The sequence below is a fragment of the Oncorhynchus kisutch genome, linkage group LG11 (assembly GCF_002021735.2).
Source record: "Oncorhynchus kisutch isolate 150728-3 linkage group LG11, Okis_V2, whole genome shotgun sequence".
Lineage (NCBI taxonomy): Eukaryota > Metazoa > Chordata > Actinopteri > Salmoniformes > Salmonidae > Oncorhynchus > Oncorhynchus kisutch.
The window spans coordinates 45,152,215-45,168,326 of record NC_034184.2 but is presented as its reverse complement, the minus strand read 5'-3'; the positions used below and the strand labels follow the sequence as shown (position 1 = coordinate 45,168,326).

Below are 16,112 nucleotides of genomic sequence, written 5' to 3'. Positions count from 1 at the left end.
AAAACCAAATACTTTTTGACTTTTACTCAAATAGAATTTTACTGGGTGAATTTCACTTTTACTTGAGTAATTTTCTATTAAGGTTTCTTTACTTTTACTCAAGTATGACAATTAGGTACCACCACTAGTTAACAGCATTTGTTGAGGTGAATGTTGCTTTCATCTGCCCTGGTTACAAAAGGAAAACATCAACCAGCTACCTACTTAGCTAAAAAAAAAATGGAAGGTGCATTGCTACAAAGCTACTGGAGCTGGCTAGTTCGCTATAGCTACTCTGTAAGCTAGCTTGAGGTACTAGAAAGTTGAGAAAAAAGTAACTACAAGAAACGTGGTTTATTATTGTCTGAATCAATTTGGTTATCCTGTCTTGATGGTAGAAGTTATTTTTTGCTATCTAACAAAATGAAAGCAATCTACTTGAGAGAAGTTTAGTCCGTGAAATCAGGCCATCTCCATGGAAACCAGATACTCTTTCTAACATACATGCCTTCAAACTACCATAAGTATGCCCTTAAGTATGCCCTTGACTAAGGAAATATTTGAGGGGCTCTATGCAACGCCCTTAAGCAATTGCCTTAGGTAAGGGAACATTGTGCAACATCATAAAACATCTTTCTCTAAAAAGTTTCATTAACTTTAAGTCAGTTGCACAAAACATTTTAAGGCAAATTTCTACCTTAAATTAAGGGCCCGGTTTCATACAACATGGCTATAAAAACCTTAAATTATGCCCTTCCTTAAGGAAATGTTTGAGGGCCTCTATGTAACACCCTTACACAAAAGTGTTTCTCTTAAGGGTTTACCTTTAATAAATCATTTTCCCTTACCCTAAGGCAACTGTGTAAGGGTTTTGCATAAAGCCCCTCAAACATTTCCTTAAGCAAGGGCATTATTTTAAAGGTTTTACGGTAGTTTTATGGTAGTTTGAAGGCATGTAAAGCAGAAAGAGTATCTGGTTACCATAGAGACGACCTAATTCACTGACTGAAAGTCTCTTCAAAGAGATCACATTTATTTTGGATGATTGCAAAATAGAAGTTCTACGTTCAAGACAGGAGAAACTAATTGATTCAGAAGATGATAATAATAACGCGTTTCCTCAACTTGTTTCTATGACTTTCTAGGAAGCAAAGCTAATTTACAGAGTAGGTAGCTAGCTAGCCAGCTAGCTTTGTAGCCATGGATTGTGCACCATCCATTGTTTAGCTATGTAGCTCGCTAGATATCTATTTAGCTGGTGGATGTTTTCCTCCACAAATTCTGTTTACATTGAGCTCTGTAATGAATGAAGCACGTACAGGACCTCATGGGCACCCTTAACTTTTTCACTTCATTTAAGGGGGAAATGCACCTTGAAATGTTTTGTGCAACTTTAAGGGAAAAGATAAGGGGGAAATTAACTTAAAATATGTTATGCAACCAGGCCCAGATCCCAAGCTTTGATATAAATACGATGAATGACTCGTATAACATACATCTATAGTGTTCATAATGTTATTCCTCCTCTGCCTGTCTGTTATTGTGACCCCCCCCCCCCTTTCATACTCATTATTTCACTCTTAGGAGGAGATTGAAAAGGCTGTGATTTATTTTCTGAAGGCTATTGAGATTTCAAAGGTCAAACCAAGGTATGCAATCTAACATGAGTCATTTTCCTTTCTTCATCGTTGACCAAAGTGAGCCGTACCCCCACTCTTTGTGACAGAAGATTTGAATTTTTTATTTGATATGTTGTCCATCTTTCATATTGTCTAGCACAAAGTGGCATCATGTCAGTCTATGTTAAAATAGATCATAGAGGGGAAATATTCACAGGAGGACGACGGGCTTAGGTGGGGAGTATGGGGGATGAAGGTTTACTCTGTTGCTGGGGCACAGAAATATCCAGGAGTGGGAGACTTAGTTAAAATGTAGGCCTTTTTTCGATATAGTTCATCTCTTGGTGCGTAAACATACGATACAAATATGAAGTTGCTCTTAAGATTCATATTTGTTTCACCCTAAGGGTGAAATGGCTAGCCATAAGCAAATAGCAAAGCAATAAGAATATCAAATGTAATTATCTACTGGCTTATATGCCTTGTGACTGTACACAGATATGTTATGAGATTTATGCAAAAAGTCTCTACAGACAGTAAGAGGTGCATTATTAAGTCATAATATCATGTAGGGCCCACAGAGATCTTATTAAATTATAGATCTAATATGTAATTATATGTGTCAATGAAGGGCTGCCGGAACAATCCCAATTAAGACCAAAGGGAATGACTAACACAGCCCAGACTAAAGTACTCCTTCATCCCAGGAGGATAAATTAGTTCCAATTATGTTAGAAAAACTCCAGTAATCTCTGCACCCTTTTTAGTTGATAAATTCCACCCCCATGGCCTGTAAGCCAGTAATGGCTGTACTCCAAATGGAGATTTACCATAGGGCTAAACTCTCCAGTCACTCGTTGAAAGACTGTTTATGTACATATTCTTTATCCCTTTACACTTGTGTGTATAAGGTAGTAGTTTTGGAATTGTTAGTTAGATTACTCGTTGGTTATTACTGCATTGTCGGAACTAGAAGCACAAGCATTTCGCTACACTCGCATTAACATCTGCTAACCATGTGTATGTGACAAATACATTTGATTTGAAAGACTGTTATACTGTACTGTGTACATACATTTTCAATTTATAGGAATTTTCATCCCCAAGTCAACACTTGGCCTAAATTCAAATGTACTGTATAACTTTCCAAGAAATCAGATAGTGTTTTTCTGCTGTGTAAATTATTGATCTCAACAACAGGTTTTCTTCTTTCTCTCATACTCTTTACGTTCGGGTAGATACCACTTTTTGGTGTTCAATGCTTCAGTGCTCTACTTCCAGATGGTCCGGCCGCTCCTGCGGTCCGGGCCACGCCAGCACCTGGTGCCCACCCTCACTCAGGTGGTCAAGGCACTGGAGGAGGTTGGGGAACAAGACTACAGTTGGAGAGCTCAGCTCATGATGTAGGTGGCTCTAACTGTCATACTTTGTCTCATCATACAGTAACAATCAGTAATGCCAAAATGTCCCTCAATTATGACACTGAACATTTATGAATCAAGATTTTTTTTTAAATCGTTTTCAGTACAACGATTTGTATTGAGGTGCAGAGTATAGTGATTGTTGTATCCATTGTCTCTACAAGCAGGCACCTTGTCGAATGCCTTGTGGATGCTGGGAAAGCGAAAGAAGCTGCTAGTTTTGCCAAGGCCACCTCAGACTTCATAGAGTCGCATATCCCTGACCTGTATCCAAAGATATTTTCCCTACAGGTAAAGCCTCTTTTTTTTTTGTTATGTGCTGACTAAAGTCATTAACTCCTTTTCGGATGTGGTGTCAGGATCTGGAAAGACACAACTAGGGTCTCCCTTGTTTTGACTGTCTTTGGGTAGAGCATGATTATATGTGGGGTTAAACTGGGTCATTCTATTTATCTACTAATACAATTACGTTACTCCTAGGTACGACACAAGCTGTTTGACTTCACTAAAACCCCCCAAAAAACAGAAGCAAGTCCTGTTTTATCAGTCATTTACAAAATGCAGAAGCTCAAACAGTAAGTGTTTCCCCCCCTTTATCTAAAATGATATTATTTTATTTAATCAACTTAAGAGTTCTTTGTCACTTAACTTTTCCATTCCCCGTTGAGCGTCGTCGTAGGCTCAATGTTTTTTTTGCAGCAAGACATCCCAGGAGATTACGCATCAGAGTGTGTTTCTTTTCCAACTATGGATGTATTCTGTATCTTCATTTATGAGACTGAAAAGCAATAACCACAATAACCGTTAACAAGTTGAAGCTAAATATTTTGAAAGTGCTTTTGGGATTAGATTGTGATGTGCATATTGATAATCTTTTCATTTGAAAATGCATTTGAAGAATCATACTGCCGCCACTGTTATTTTTTTCCAAAGTTGTTTGCAAGAAGCAAAAGGCTTTGATATCATTTTTTGCAGCCATACACATTGTGCTTTTTAAAGACTAAAAGGTTATTGTTTGCTGTGGTATGTCTGTTTATTTGTTTGCCATGGTTTAATGAGTTGAGAGTGGGCAGTTCTTTATTAGTGGTCCTAAAGATCACATTGCATAAGTTGATTTGGACCCTCTGTACCCACTGGACCTAGGTCATTGGGTTAGTGACATGCTGTCTCTCAGGTAGACCCGGAGCATCTCAGAGGGGACAGGGTTATCTGTACCCACTGGACCTAGGTCATTGGGTTAGTGATATGCTGTCTCAGCTAGACCCTGAGCATCTCAGAGGGGACAAGGTTATTAGACCACTGATATTTATTGCACGTTAGTATGGCTTTTGGTACTACTGAGAGGAAGACCAGCGCCCTCTCCGCAGGCGTGTACTCTACATGTCAGACTATCTCACGGTTAACAAACTGAGCTATAGACATGGGCAGCATGACTCATACCATCACCAGACCCTACCGTCATCATGAGAATTATAAACAGTAGGTTAATGTGTGTGTGTGTGTGTGTGTGTGTGTGTGTGTGTGCGCGCATTTGCGCTCGTGCTTGTGTGCACTAATGTGCATGTGTGTGTTCATTCTGTGTTCCACAGTAAGGTTGATGACGTTTGCGAGGCCAGAAAAGAGGACGCTGCCAGGATTAAGGAGATTTTCCTGCTCCTTATGCATTCTGCTGCAGCCCAATCCCCTGTTGTAGCGCGTGGGTCCAGCCCTTGTCTTGCAGAGAGCCCCTCACCCATCCCTCCAGCTGACAGGTCTACATCTCCTCTATTGTTGCAATACTTACTATCATCACTACAATTGGCCTAGTAATTGCCTATATTTCGTTTGACTCTATTCACCTGTCATTGAATTCATATGAATTGAAAGTCTATCTTCAACACCAATACAGTGGCTTCACATCTCAGTAGCATCAGTCTGAATATTACATGGCTAAATAGTTTTTACTCTTACATATGATCAAAGTAATTGTGAATGTCTTATGAATGTCTCACTAACCATGTTAATCTTATACATTGTTTCTAAAGAGTTGCCTTCCTCCTGGAGCTAGCCTTTTTGGCCTTGCAGTTGAAACATCACCAGATGGCAGCGGACTGTCTGAGTGAGCTGAAGACAACGGGAGTCACTGTGAGTGGCGGCCAATCACAGATAACTTTATTATCTTGTCTCTATATTCCATATAGAGTAATGCAATTTTGCGAACACATGCACGTAAATTGACCTAATTTCTCAGTCGAGGTCTCGACATAAGACTTGATTAGCTAGAAGAGGGGGGGGGGACACCTGATCCTGAATCAGCGCTCTACTCTGAGACACTGAATACACATGGCTGGTCTCACTAAAATTTTGCAGTAGAAATGCCATGCTTCTTACCTGTTTTGGATTTCACGTTTTGAAATTCTCTATTTGTAGAGTGTTGGCCAGTGCATCATGATGGAGTGTGTCCAGTGTGACCTGGACCTCCAGAAGAAGCAGGAGGGGGGGATGAAGGACTACTCCAAAGCCAATGTGGAGGTGCCCTCTCCTGTGCATTAGTTAGCAGCGTTAATGTGCCTGTTTGCCACCCTGAACATACATCAATACAGTGTTAACTGAGCTCAGAAGAGCCCAGCGCCTTTTATGCATTCGTTCTTTTTACTGCAAACCAAACTGTGGATGTCATTGGGAATGTGTGTTGTAGCATCATGATGTTAAAGGATTATCTAATTATTATACTGTTGGCGCGATTCAATATATTTGATTGTTCTGCGCAACAGTGTTGTGCCATATTTTGTAGATTCTGTAGATGCATTAGGCAGTCCTTGCTGTAGTTGTTGCCTGGTCCCTTAGGCTCAGCTGAAGGTGATAGGCAGACTGGACAAGGTGCTGCAGAGTGCAGTAAGAGAGGGGGATGCCAAGGTGATGCAGGCAGTGTGTGCCTCACAGTGGAACACCTGTCTGCCCCTCCTTCAGCAGAACCTCAGGAGGAATGTCAAGGGGGCGCTCCTCAAAGTGGCCCAAGTCCTGGAGGACACATACAGGTGACTACACACACACAGAGGCCATTATGTGTGTTTGTGCACTTTCATGCCTGCATGTGTGTCCAATCTAAAGTGTTAACTTTGTTCTCTCTCAGTGTGCAGCTGGAGATGCGCTGTCAGGTCCACAGTGAGCTGGCAGTGATCGAGGAGGAAGAGGGGAGGCTGGAGCCCGCTCTGCTTCATCTCCAGAGGGCCCTGCTGCTGGACGAGAGAGGGGTGCACCACGAGCGGCTCACCTCAGCCCTTAACCTCCTTCAGCTTCGCGGCACCCTATATCAGACCCCCAGCAGCACAGAGGACCAGGCTGCCATGCTCATCCAACAGGTCTGCGGACCCCTTACACTAAATACAAAGCAGGACTGGGGAGACTTGACCTTACTTGACTTACTGTAAGATGAAACCTGGCAGTAGGGTGAAGCAGGCATTAAATATAATTTCTGTGAAATATAGATTGTGATGTTCCTGATAGGCATGTTTGTTGTTGCCCGACTGTGTGATGAAAAGTACAACTGTGATGATATGTCAAACTGTGAGATGGTCAGTCAGTTGGTAAAATGCTACATCAGAGTCTGCCTGCAGAGAAGAGAGATCGTAGTAGGTGAAAACAGCATGAGTGTCAGTCTCTGTCTTTCTCTCTGTATTTTTCTGTCTGTCTCTCTCTCTCTTCATCACTCTCTTTCGCACTCTCGCTTTCTCTCATTGTTGAAGGCTAAGAATGGTCAGCCACAGGAGGAGGTGAGAAAAAGACGTCCCATGCTGGTCAACGCAGGCCTCACCTTGTCCCCCGACGCTTTCCAGGTGGTGCTCGACGCAGATAGCACTGCAAAAAGTACAAACTATCCTTTTGAATAACCATTTCATTTTAGTATGACTTTGGTGTAGTGTCTTTCACCAGTCATGTATAGGATTGCCTAATCCTGCTATGTAAAGCTCACTATTGGTGATTAAGGTACCCTCAAAACTAAGACCGAGTTCGGAGGGGGGCTTAGTTGGAAAGAGAGGCTTGCTTACTTCATAGCCCAGCATCCAAGTACTAGAACCATTTCTTGGAGGATTTGACTGACTCCTTGGTTCGATATGTCTGCATGACAAAAACCCTATAGCTCCTATGCACTGGATCATAGAGCCTATGGAGCCCTGGGGCTAAGGGGCTGGCACTCTTTGATCTCCCCCCTCTGATCCTGGCCCCCTTATGCCCAGGATCAAATGAACACTCCGTTGCCTAATGACCCAGCCAGGGTCCTACATCTGACAGCCAGGCCATGAGACTGGAGCAGACTAGCTGCTTATACAGACACGGGTCAGGTGTGCAGGTCATGACTACTTTTACCTAACGATACCTCCTGTGTTACAACACTAACACCTCAAGCACAAACTGGCTTTCGAGGCATAAGACAAAGAAACCCGATGATGAAGCCATTTGAACATCCAAGCAACCCGGGTGACCCCAGAGATTGGAGAAATATGCTGAGCATGTGCTGAAGATGAACGAATGAATAATAGGATGTAGTGTTTGTACCATGCTGTCATTGGTCCCCAGACTGTCATCAGCAATGTGCTGTAGTGAGACGTGTCTGGCTGTCTGCGAAGCAAGGGAGCACTCTGCCTCTTAAAACGCTGTAATCAGATGGAGGCACAGACCTCTTTTACATTATTCAAGCAGGAACACTATGTGCCTCTCGCTGTTGCAGACACAGTTGTGTGGATCCATTTTTCAGGGATGTAATTTCTTGATTTCTGATTAATCACTGATTCCTGGATTTTCGGAGTTCATTTTCTCTTTAGAAGCCTATAGCTTTACATTTTTGGATTTCATGCCAATCACAACACTGTTTGTCAGGGCTGGGAAGAATCTGTGGCAAATTGCAGGCTCCTTGGATTCGTTCCAATTTCAAAGTGATTGTCCATCATTGTCATATGACGTATTTTTGTATTTGTTTGTGTGTACGGTGCCAATATGATGGCCTATTTATCACTATTCCAATGCAGTTGGTTTCTTCATGTAAATGTGTATTCAAATGTGTTTAGTCCCCTCAGGCACCAGTGGACCTGGCGGTGTGGCTCATCTCTCTGCTAAGGCTCAGCACCACTCTGCATGTGTTGAGAAGGTACAGGGACACCTGAGCAGACAGGGAGCTGGCAAGAATGACAGGGAGAGGTGTGTACCATGTAAATATGAGTGAATATGTGTGTGGGTGGGTGAGAGAAAATATATCAAGGTTTTCTAGAAACATGTGCTCTTGTCTTGATATCTTACAGGCATTAACACAAATGAGTGCACATAGTGCGTAATCAACATTTTATGAACCATTTGGTAGCTATCAACTTTAAATAGGTTTCTATGTGCTAGGACACTGTGAAGTCAAGCTGAACTATGTAGCTTATACATTTGTTTGTGCATACTACTGGTACTGAATATCATTAGTAGGAGGTTTTTCAGGGTGAGGATATGGGATGATGTGTAGCAGCACAACCAGCCTTCTACCAGCCAAAGGAAACATTTATTATTTAACCATCCCCAAACAAAGTATGGATAATCGAATACATTTTTTTTTCAGGGTGAAATTGTGGGCAGCCTTGGCGAAGACAGCTAGGAAGCAGGAGGTTTGGGATGTGTGTCGAGCTGCCTGTCGTTTCTGTCTGCTCTACGACGATGGACGATGGAAAGCTCCTAAATCAGACTGTGAGGAACTTTCCAGTTGACAGCAGAAGGGATATATATATATATATAAATATATACACACACAGTGCCAGTCAAAAGTTTGGATACACCTACTCATTCAAGGGGTTTTGTTTGCTGCTTTTCCTTCAATCTGCGGTCCAACTCATCCCAAACCATCTCAATTGGGTTGAGGTCGGGTGATTGTGGAGGCCAAGTCATCTAATGCTGCACACCATCACTCTCCTCTTGGATCAAATATCCCTTACACAGCCTGGAGGTGTGTTGGATCATTGTCCTGTTCAAAAACAAATTGTAGTCCCAATAAGCGCAAACCAGATGGGATGGCGTATCACTGCAGAATACTGTGGTAGCCATGTTGGTTAAGTGTGCCTTGAATTCAAAATAAATCACTGACAGTGTCACCAACAAATCACCATCACACCACCTCCTCCATGCTCCACGGTAGGAACCACAAACTTGCACAGATCATCCGTTCACCTACTCTGCATCTCACAAAGACACCGGGGTTGGAACCAAAAATCTCCAATTGGGACTCATCAGACCAAAGGACAGATTTCCACCGGTCTACTATAATGTCCATAGCTTGTGTTTCTTGGCCCAAGCAAGTCACTTCTTCTTATTGGTGTCTTTTAGTAGTGGTTTCTTTGCAGCAATTCGACCATGAAGGCCTGATTCATGCAGTCTCCTCTGAACAGTTGATGTTGAGATGTGTGTTACTTGAACTCTGAAGCATTTACTTGGGCTACAATTTCTGTAGCTGGTAACTATTATGAATTTATCCTCTGCAGCCGATGTAACTCTGGCTCTTCCTTTCCTGTGGCAGTCCTCAAGAGAGTCAGTTTCATCATTGCGCTTGATGGTTTTTGCGACTGCAATTGAAGAAACTTGATGATGAACTGTCGTTTCTCTTTGCTTATTTGGGCTGTTCTTACCATTAGAGTTGAAGTTGGACGTTTACATACACCTTAGTCACAATACATTTAAAATCAGTTTTTCACAATTCCTGTCATTTAATCCTAGTAAAAATTCCCTGTCTTAGGTCAGTTAGGATCACCACTTTATTTTAAGAATGTGAAATGTCAGAATAATAGTAGAGATAATGATTTATTTTAGCTTTCCCAATGGGTCAGAAGTGTACATACACTCAATTAGTATTTGGTAGCTTTGCCTTTAAATTGTTTAACTTGGGTGAAACATTTCGGGTAGCCTTCCACAAGCTTCCCACAATAAGTTGGGTGAATTTTGGCCCATTCCTCCTGGCAGAGCTGGTGTAACAGTCAGGTTTGTAGGCCTCCTTGCTCGCACACACTTTTTCAGTTCTGCCCACACATTTACTATGGGATTGAGGTTAGGGCTTTGTAATGGCCACTCCAATACCTTGACTTTGTTGTCCTTAAGCCATTTGGGCCACCAGCTGCATTAAGTACTGCAGTGCATCTCCTCCTCATGGACTGCACCAGATTTGCCAGTTCTTGATGTGAGATGTTACCCCACTCTTCCACCAAGGCACCTGCAAGTTCCCAGACATTTCTGGGGGGAATGGCCCTAGCCCTCACCCTCCGATCCAACAGGTCTCCTCTGCTCCCAGCTGTGCCATCGATACCATATGTGAATTGATTGCCCCCCATCTATCTTCTGAGCTCGTGCTACTAGGTGACCTAAACTGGGACAACAACACCCCGGCCATCCTACAATCAAAGCTTGATGCCCTCAATCTCACACAAATGATCAATGAACCTACAAGGTACAACCCCAAATCTGTAAACACGGGCACCCTCATAGATGTCATCCTAACTAACTCGCCCTCCAAATACACCTCTGCTGTTTTCAATCAAGATCTTAGCGATCACTGCCTCATTGCCTGCATCCGTAATGGGTCTGCGACCAAACGACCATCCCTCATCACTGTCAAACGCTCCTTAAAACACTTATGCTAGCAGGCCTTTCTAATCGACCTGGCCGGGGTATCCTGGAATGACATTGACCTCATCCCGTCAGTTGATGATGCCTGGCTATTCTTTAAAAGTGCCTTCCTCACCATCTTAAATAAGCATGCCCCACTCAAAAAATGTAGAACTAGGAATATATATAATCCTTGGTTCACTCTCGGGCCGACTCTTTTCTCTGTATACATCAATGATGTTGCTCTTGCTGCTGGTGATTCTCTGATCCACCTCTACGCAGACGACACCATTCTGTATACTTCTGGCCCCTCTTTGGACACTGTGTTAACTAACCTCCAGATGAGCTTAAATGCCATACAACTCTCCTTCCGTGGCCTCCAACTGCTCTTAAACGCAAGTAAAACTAAATGCATGCTATTCAATCGATCACTGCCCGCACCTGCTCGCCCGTCCAGCTTCACTCTTCTGGACAGCTCTGACTTAGAATACTTGGATAACTACAAATACCTGGGTGTCTGGTTAGACTGTAAACTCTCCTTCCAGACTCACATTAAGCATGTCCAATCCAAAATGAAATCTAGATTTGGTTTCCTATATCGCAACCAAGCATCCTTCATTCATGCTGCCAAACATACCCTCGTAAAACTGACCATCCTACCGATCCTCGACTTCGGTGATGTCATCTATAAAATAGCCTCCAACACTCTACTCAACAAACTGGATGCAGTCTATCACAGTGCCATCCGTTTTGTCATAAAAAGCCCCATACACTACCCACCATTTCGACCTGTACGCTCTCATTGGTTAGCCCTCACTTCATACTCGTCGCCAAACCCACTGGCTACAGGTTATCTACAAGACGCTGGTTGGTAAAGTCCCGCCTTATTTCAGATCGCTGGTCACCATAGCAGCACCCACCCGTAGCACGAGCTCCAGCAGGTATATCTCACTGGTCACCCCTAAAGCCAATTCCTCCTTTGGTCGTCTTTCCTTCCAGTTCTCTGCTGCCAATGACTGGAACGAACTGCAAAAATCTCTGAAGCCGGAGACTCCCTCACTAGCTTTAAGCACCAGCTGTCAGAGCAGCTCACAGATCACTGCACCTGTACATAGCCCATCTGTAAACAGCCCATCTATCTACCTACCTCATCCCCATACTGTATTTATTTATTTATATTGCTCCTTTGCACCCCAGTATCTCTACTTGCACAGTCATCTTCTGCACATCTACCATTCCAGTGTTTAATTGCTATATTGTAATTACTTCGCCACCATGGCCTATTTATTGCCTTAACTTACCTCATTTGCACTCACTGTATATAGACTTTTTCTTTTCTTTTGCTCTACTGTATTATTGACTGTATATTTTGTTTATTCCATGTGTAACTCTGTGTTGTTGTATGGGTCAAATTGCTATGCTTTATCTTGGCCAGGTCGCAGTTGCAAATGAGAACTTGTTCTCAACTAGCCTACCTGGTTAAATAAAGGTGAAATAAATAAATGAAAAATTAAAAGGTCCCAGACGTGCTCAATGGGATTTAAGATCCTGGCTCTTCGCTGGCATGGCAGAACACTGACATTCCTGTCTTGCAGGAAATCACGCACAGAACGAACAGTATGGCTGGTGGCATTGTCATGCTGGAGGGTCATGTCAGGATGAGCCTGCAGGAAGGGTACCACATGAGGGAGGAGGATGTCTTCCCTGTAACGCACAGCGTTGAGATTGCCTGCAATGACAACAAGCTCAGTCCGATGATGCTGTGACACACCCCCCCAGACCATGACGGACCCTCCTCTTCCAAATTGATCCTGCTCCAGAGTACAGGCCTCGGTGTAACATTCATTCCTTCGACGACAAACGCTAATCCGACCATCACCTCTGGTGAGACAAAACTGCGACTCGTCAGTGAAGATCACTTTTTGCCAGTCCTGTCTGGTCCAGCGACGGTGGGTTTGTGCCCATAGGCGACGTTGTTGCCAGTGATATCTGGTGAGGACCTGCCTTACAACAGGCCTACAAGCCCTCAGTCCAGCCTCTCTCAGCCTATTGCGGACAGTCTGAGCACTGATGGAGGGATTTTGCGTTCCTGGTGTAACTCGGGCTGTTGTTGATGCCATCCTGTACCTGTCCCGCAGGTGTGATGTTCGAATGCACCGATCCTGTGCAGGTGTTGTTACACGTGGTCTACCACTGCGAAGACAATCAGCTGTCCGCCCTGTCTCCCTCTAGTGCTGTCTTAGGCATCTCACAGTATGGACATTGCAATATATTGCCCTGGCCACATCTGCAGTCCTCGTGCCTCCTTGGAGCATGCCTAAGGCACTTTCACGCAGATGAGCAGGGACCCTGGGCTTCTTTCTTTTGGTGTTTTTCTTTTGGTGTTTTACAAGAGAAAGGCCTCTTAAGTTTTCATAACTGTGACCTTAATTGCCTACCGTCTGTAAGCTGTTAGTGTCTTAACGACTGTTCCACAGGTGCATGTTCATGAATTGTTTATGGTTCATTGATCAGGCATGGGAAACAGTGTTTAAATCCTTTACAATAAAGATTTGTGAAGTTATTGGGATTTTTACGAATTGTCTTTGAAAGACAGGGTCATGAAAAATTGACGTTTTATTTTGTTGCTGAGTTTATAAACACCACCGTTCAAAAGTTTGGCCTCACTTAGAAATGGGATATGAGATATGACTTTTTTTTGCAACTCTGCCTAGAAGGCCAGCATCCCCTAGTCACATCTTCACTGCTGATGTTGAGACTGGTGTTTTGCGGGTACTATTTACTGAAATTGCCAGTTGAGGACTTGTGAGGCATCTGTTTCTCAAACTAGACACTCTAATGTACTTGTCCTCTTGCTCAGTTGTGCACCAGGGCCTCCCACTCCTATTTCTATTCTGGTTAAAGCCAGTTTGCGCTGTTCTGTGACGGGAGTAGTACACAGCGTTGTACGAGATCTTCAGTTTCTTGGCAATTTCTCGCATGGAATAGCCTTCATTTCTCAGAACAAGAATAGACTGACGAGTTTCAGAAGGAAGTTCTTTGTTTCTAGCCATTTTGAGCTTGTAATCGAACCCACAAATGCTGATACTCCAGATACTCAACTAGTCTAAAGAAGGCCAGTCTTATTGCTTCTTTAATCAGGACGACAGTTTTCAGCTGTGCTAACATAATTGCAATAGGGTTTTCTAATGATCAATTAGCCGTTTAAAATGATCAACTTGGATTAGCTAACGCAACGTGCCATTGGAACACAGGAGTGATGGTTGCTGATAATGGGCCTCTGTACGCCTATGTAGATTTTCCATACAAAATCTGCCATTTCCAGCTACAATGGTCATTTTCAACATAGACAAAGTCTACACTGCATTTCTGTTCAATTTGATGTTATTTTAATGAACAAAAATATCATTTTTCTTTCAAAAACAAGGACAAACGTTTGAACAGCAGTGTGTGTGTGTGTGTGTGTGTGTGTGTGTGTGTGTGTGTGTGTGTGTGTGTGTGTGTGTGTGTGTGTGTGTGTGTGTGTGTGTGTGTGTGTGTGTGTGTGTGTGTGTGTGTGTGTGTGTGTGTGTGTGTGTGTGTATATACAGTGCCTTGCGAAAGTATTCGGCCCCCTTGAACTTTGCGAACTTTTGCCACATTTCAGGCTTCAAACATAAAGATATAAAACTGTATTTTTTTGTGAAGAATCAACAACAAGTGGGACAATCATGAAGTGGAACGACATTTATTGGATATTTCAAACTTTTTTAACAAATCAAAAACTGAAAAATTGGGCGTGCAAAATTATTCAGCCCCTTTACTTTCTGTGCAGCAAACTCTCTCCAGAAGTTCAGTGAGGATCTCTGAATGATCCAATGTTGACCTAAATGACTAATGATGATAAATACAATCCACCTGTGTGTAATCAAGTCTCCGTATAAATGCACCTGCACTGTGATAGTCTCAGAGGTCCGTTAAAAGCGCAGAGAGCATCATGAAGAACAAGGAACACACCAGGCAGGTCCGAGATACTGTTGTGAAGAAGTTTAAAGCCGGATTTGGATACAAAAAGATTTCCCAAGCTTTAAACATCCCAAGGAGCACAGACTACTGCAAATCTACCAAGACCTGGCCGTCCCTCTAAACTTTCAGCTCATACAAGGAGAAGACTGATCAGAGATGCAGCCAAGAGGCCCATGATCACTCTGGATGAACTGCAGAGATCTACAGCTGAGGTGGGAGACTCTGTCCATAGGACAACAATCAGTCATATATTGCACAAATCTGGCCTTTATGGAAGAGTGGCAAGAAGAAAGCCATTTCTTAAAGATATCCATAAAAAGTGTCGTTTAAAGTTTGCCACAAGCCACCTGGGAGACACGCCAAACATGTGGAAGAAGGTGCTCTGGTCAGATGAAACCAAAATTGAACTTTTTGGCAACAATGCAAAACGTTTTGTTTGGCGTAAAAGCAACACAGCTCATCACCCTGAACACACCATCCCCACTGTCAAACATGGTGGTGGCAGCATCATGGTTTGGGCCTGCTTTTCTTCAGCAGGGACAGGGAAGATGGTTAAAATTGATGGGAAGATGGATGGAGCCAAATACAGGACCATTCTGGAAGAAAACCTGATGGAGTCTGCAAAAGACCTGAGACTGGGACGGAGATTTGTCTTCCAACAAGACAATGATCCAAAACATAAAGCAAAATCTACAATGGAATGGTTCAAAAATAAACATATCCAGGTGTTAGAATGGCCAAGTCAAAGTCCAGACCTGAATCCAATCGAGAATCTGTGGAAAGAACTGAAAACTGCTGTTCACAAATGCTCTCCATCCAACCTCACTGAGCTCGAGCTGTTTTGCAAGGAGGAATGGGAAAAAATGTCAGTCTCTCGATGTGCAAAACTGATAGAGACATACCCCAAGCGACTTACAGCTGTAATCGCAGCAAAAGGTGGCGCTACAAAGTATTAACTTAAGGGGGCTGAATAATTTTGCACGCCCAATTTTTCAGTTTTTGATTTGTTAAAAAAGTTTGAAATATCCAATAAATGTCGTTCCACTTCATGATTGTGTCCCACTTGTTGATTCTTCACAAAAAAAAAAAATATATATATATATATATATATAAACGAATTGTATCAAGAGGAATTTTATATGAATCCTAGACTAGTAACTGATTGAAACCTAAGTAGTGGGTATCTCTGGAGGATTGTAGTGTCCAATACTCTTTGAGTTTACATTTACATGTGAAAAATGTTTTCACCGCCTAATTGATTTCACTAAGTCAGTCTATCGACAGCGCTCAACTGCTTCATTGAAATCATTAAATCAAATTAGTTAGTTAGTTAGTTTATGGATATCTTTAAGAAATGGCTTTCTTCTTGCCATCAACCAATGATATTGATAACTAGCATGTGGCTCACTGGTTAGTGTCAGCGGTAATGGAGATTAGTGTAGGAGGGAGGAGAGACTGGGTTGTTAACAGAACTACTGACGCATAA

The 16,112-nt window shown here is 42.7% G+C and overlaps 1 protein-coding gene across 3 annotated transcripts in view; it reads left to right on the top strand.

The window, feature by feature from the left end:
• The window catches only part of cfap46 (cilia and flagella associated protein 46), an 86,600-nt gene that overhangs the window by 10,045 nt on the left and 60,443 nt on the right, over positions 1 to 16,112 (top strand). For all 3 annotated transcript variants that reach the window (XR_004211640.1, XM_020495026.2, XM_020495024.2), the window contains exons 4-15: positions 1,564 to 1,628; positions 2,837 to 3,001; positions 3,187 to 3,310; positions 3,500 to 3,594; positions 4,609 to 4,770; positions 5,044 to 5,143; positions 5,429 to 5,530; positions 5,846 to 6,036; positions 6,132 to 6,360; positions 6,745 to 6,865; positions 8,065 to 8,194; positions 8,595 to 8,719. Coding sequence is in view for 2 of the 3 variants with exons in the window: in XM_020495026.2 (XP_020350615.1) it covers positions 1,564 to 1,628; positions 2,837 to 3,001; positions 3,187 to 3,310; positions 3,500 to 3,594; positions 4,609 to 4,770; positions 5,044 to 5,143; positions 5,429 to 5,530; positions 5,846 to 6,036; positions 6,132 to 6,360; positions 6,745 to 6,865; positions 8,065 to 8,194; positions 8,595 to 8,719 (1,609 nt within the window). In the remaining variant the exon portion in view is untranslated. The remainder of the gene's footprint in view (positions 1 to 1,563; positions 1,629 to 2,836; positions 3,002 to 3,186; positions 3,311 to 3,499; positions 3,595 to 4,608; positions 4,771 to 5,043; positions 5,144 to 5,428; positions 5,531 to 5,845; positions 6,037 to 6,131; positions 6,361 to 6,744; positions 6,866 to 8,064; positions 8,195 to 8,594; positions 8,720 to 16,112) is intronic.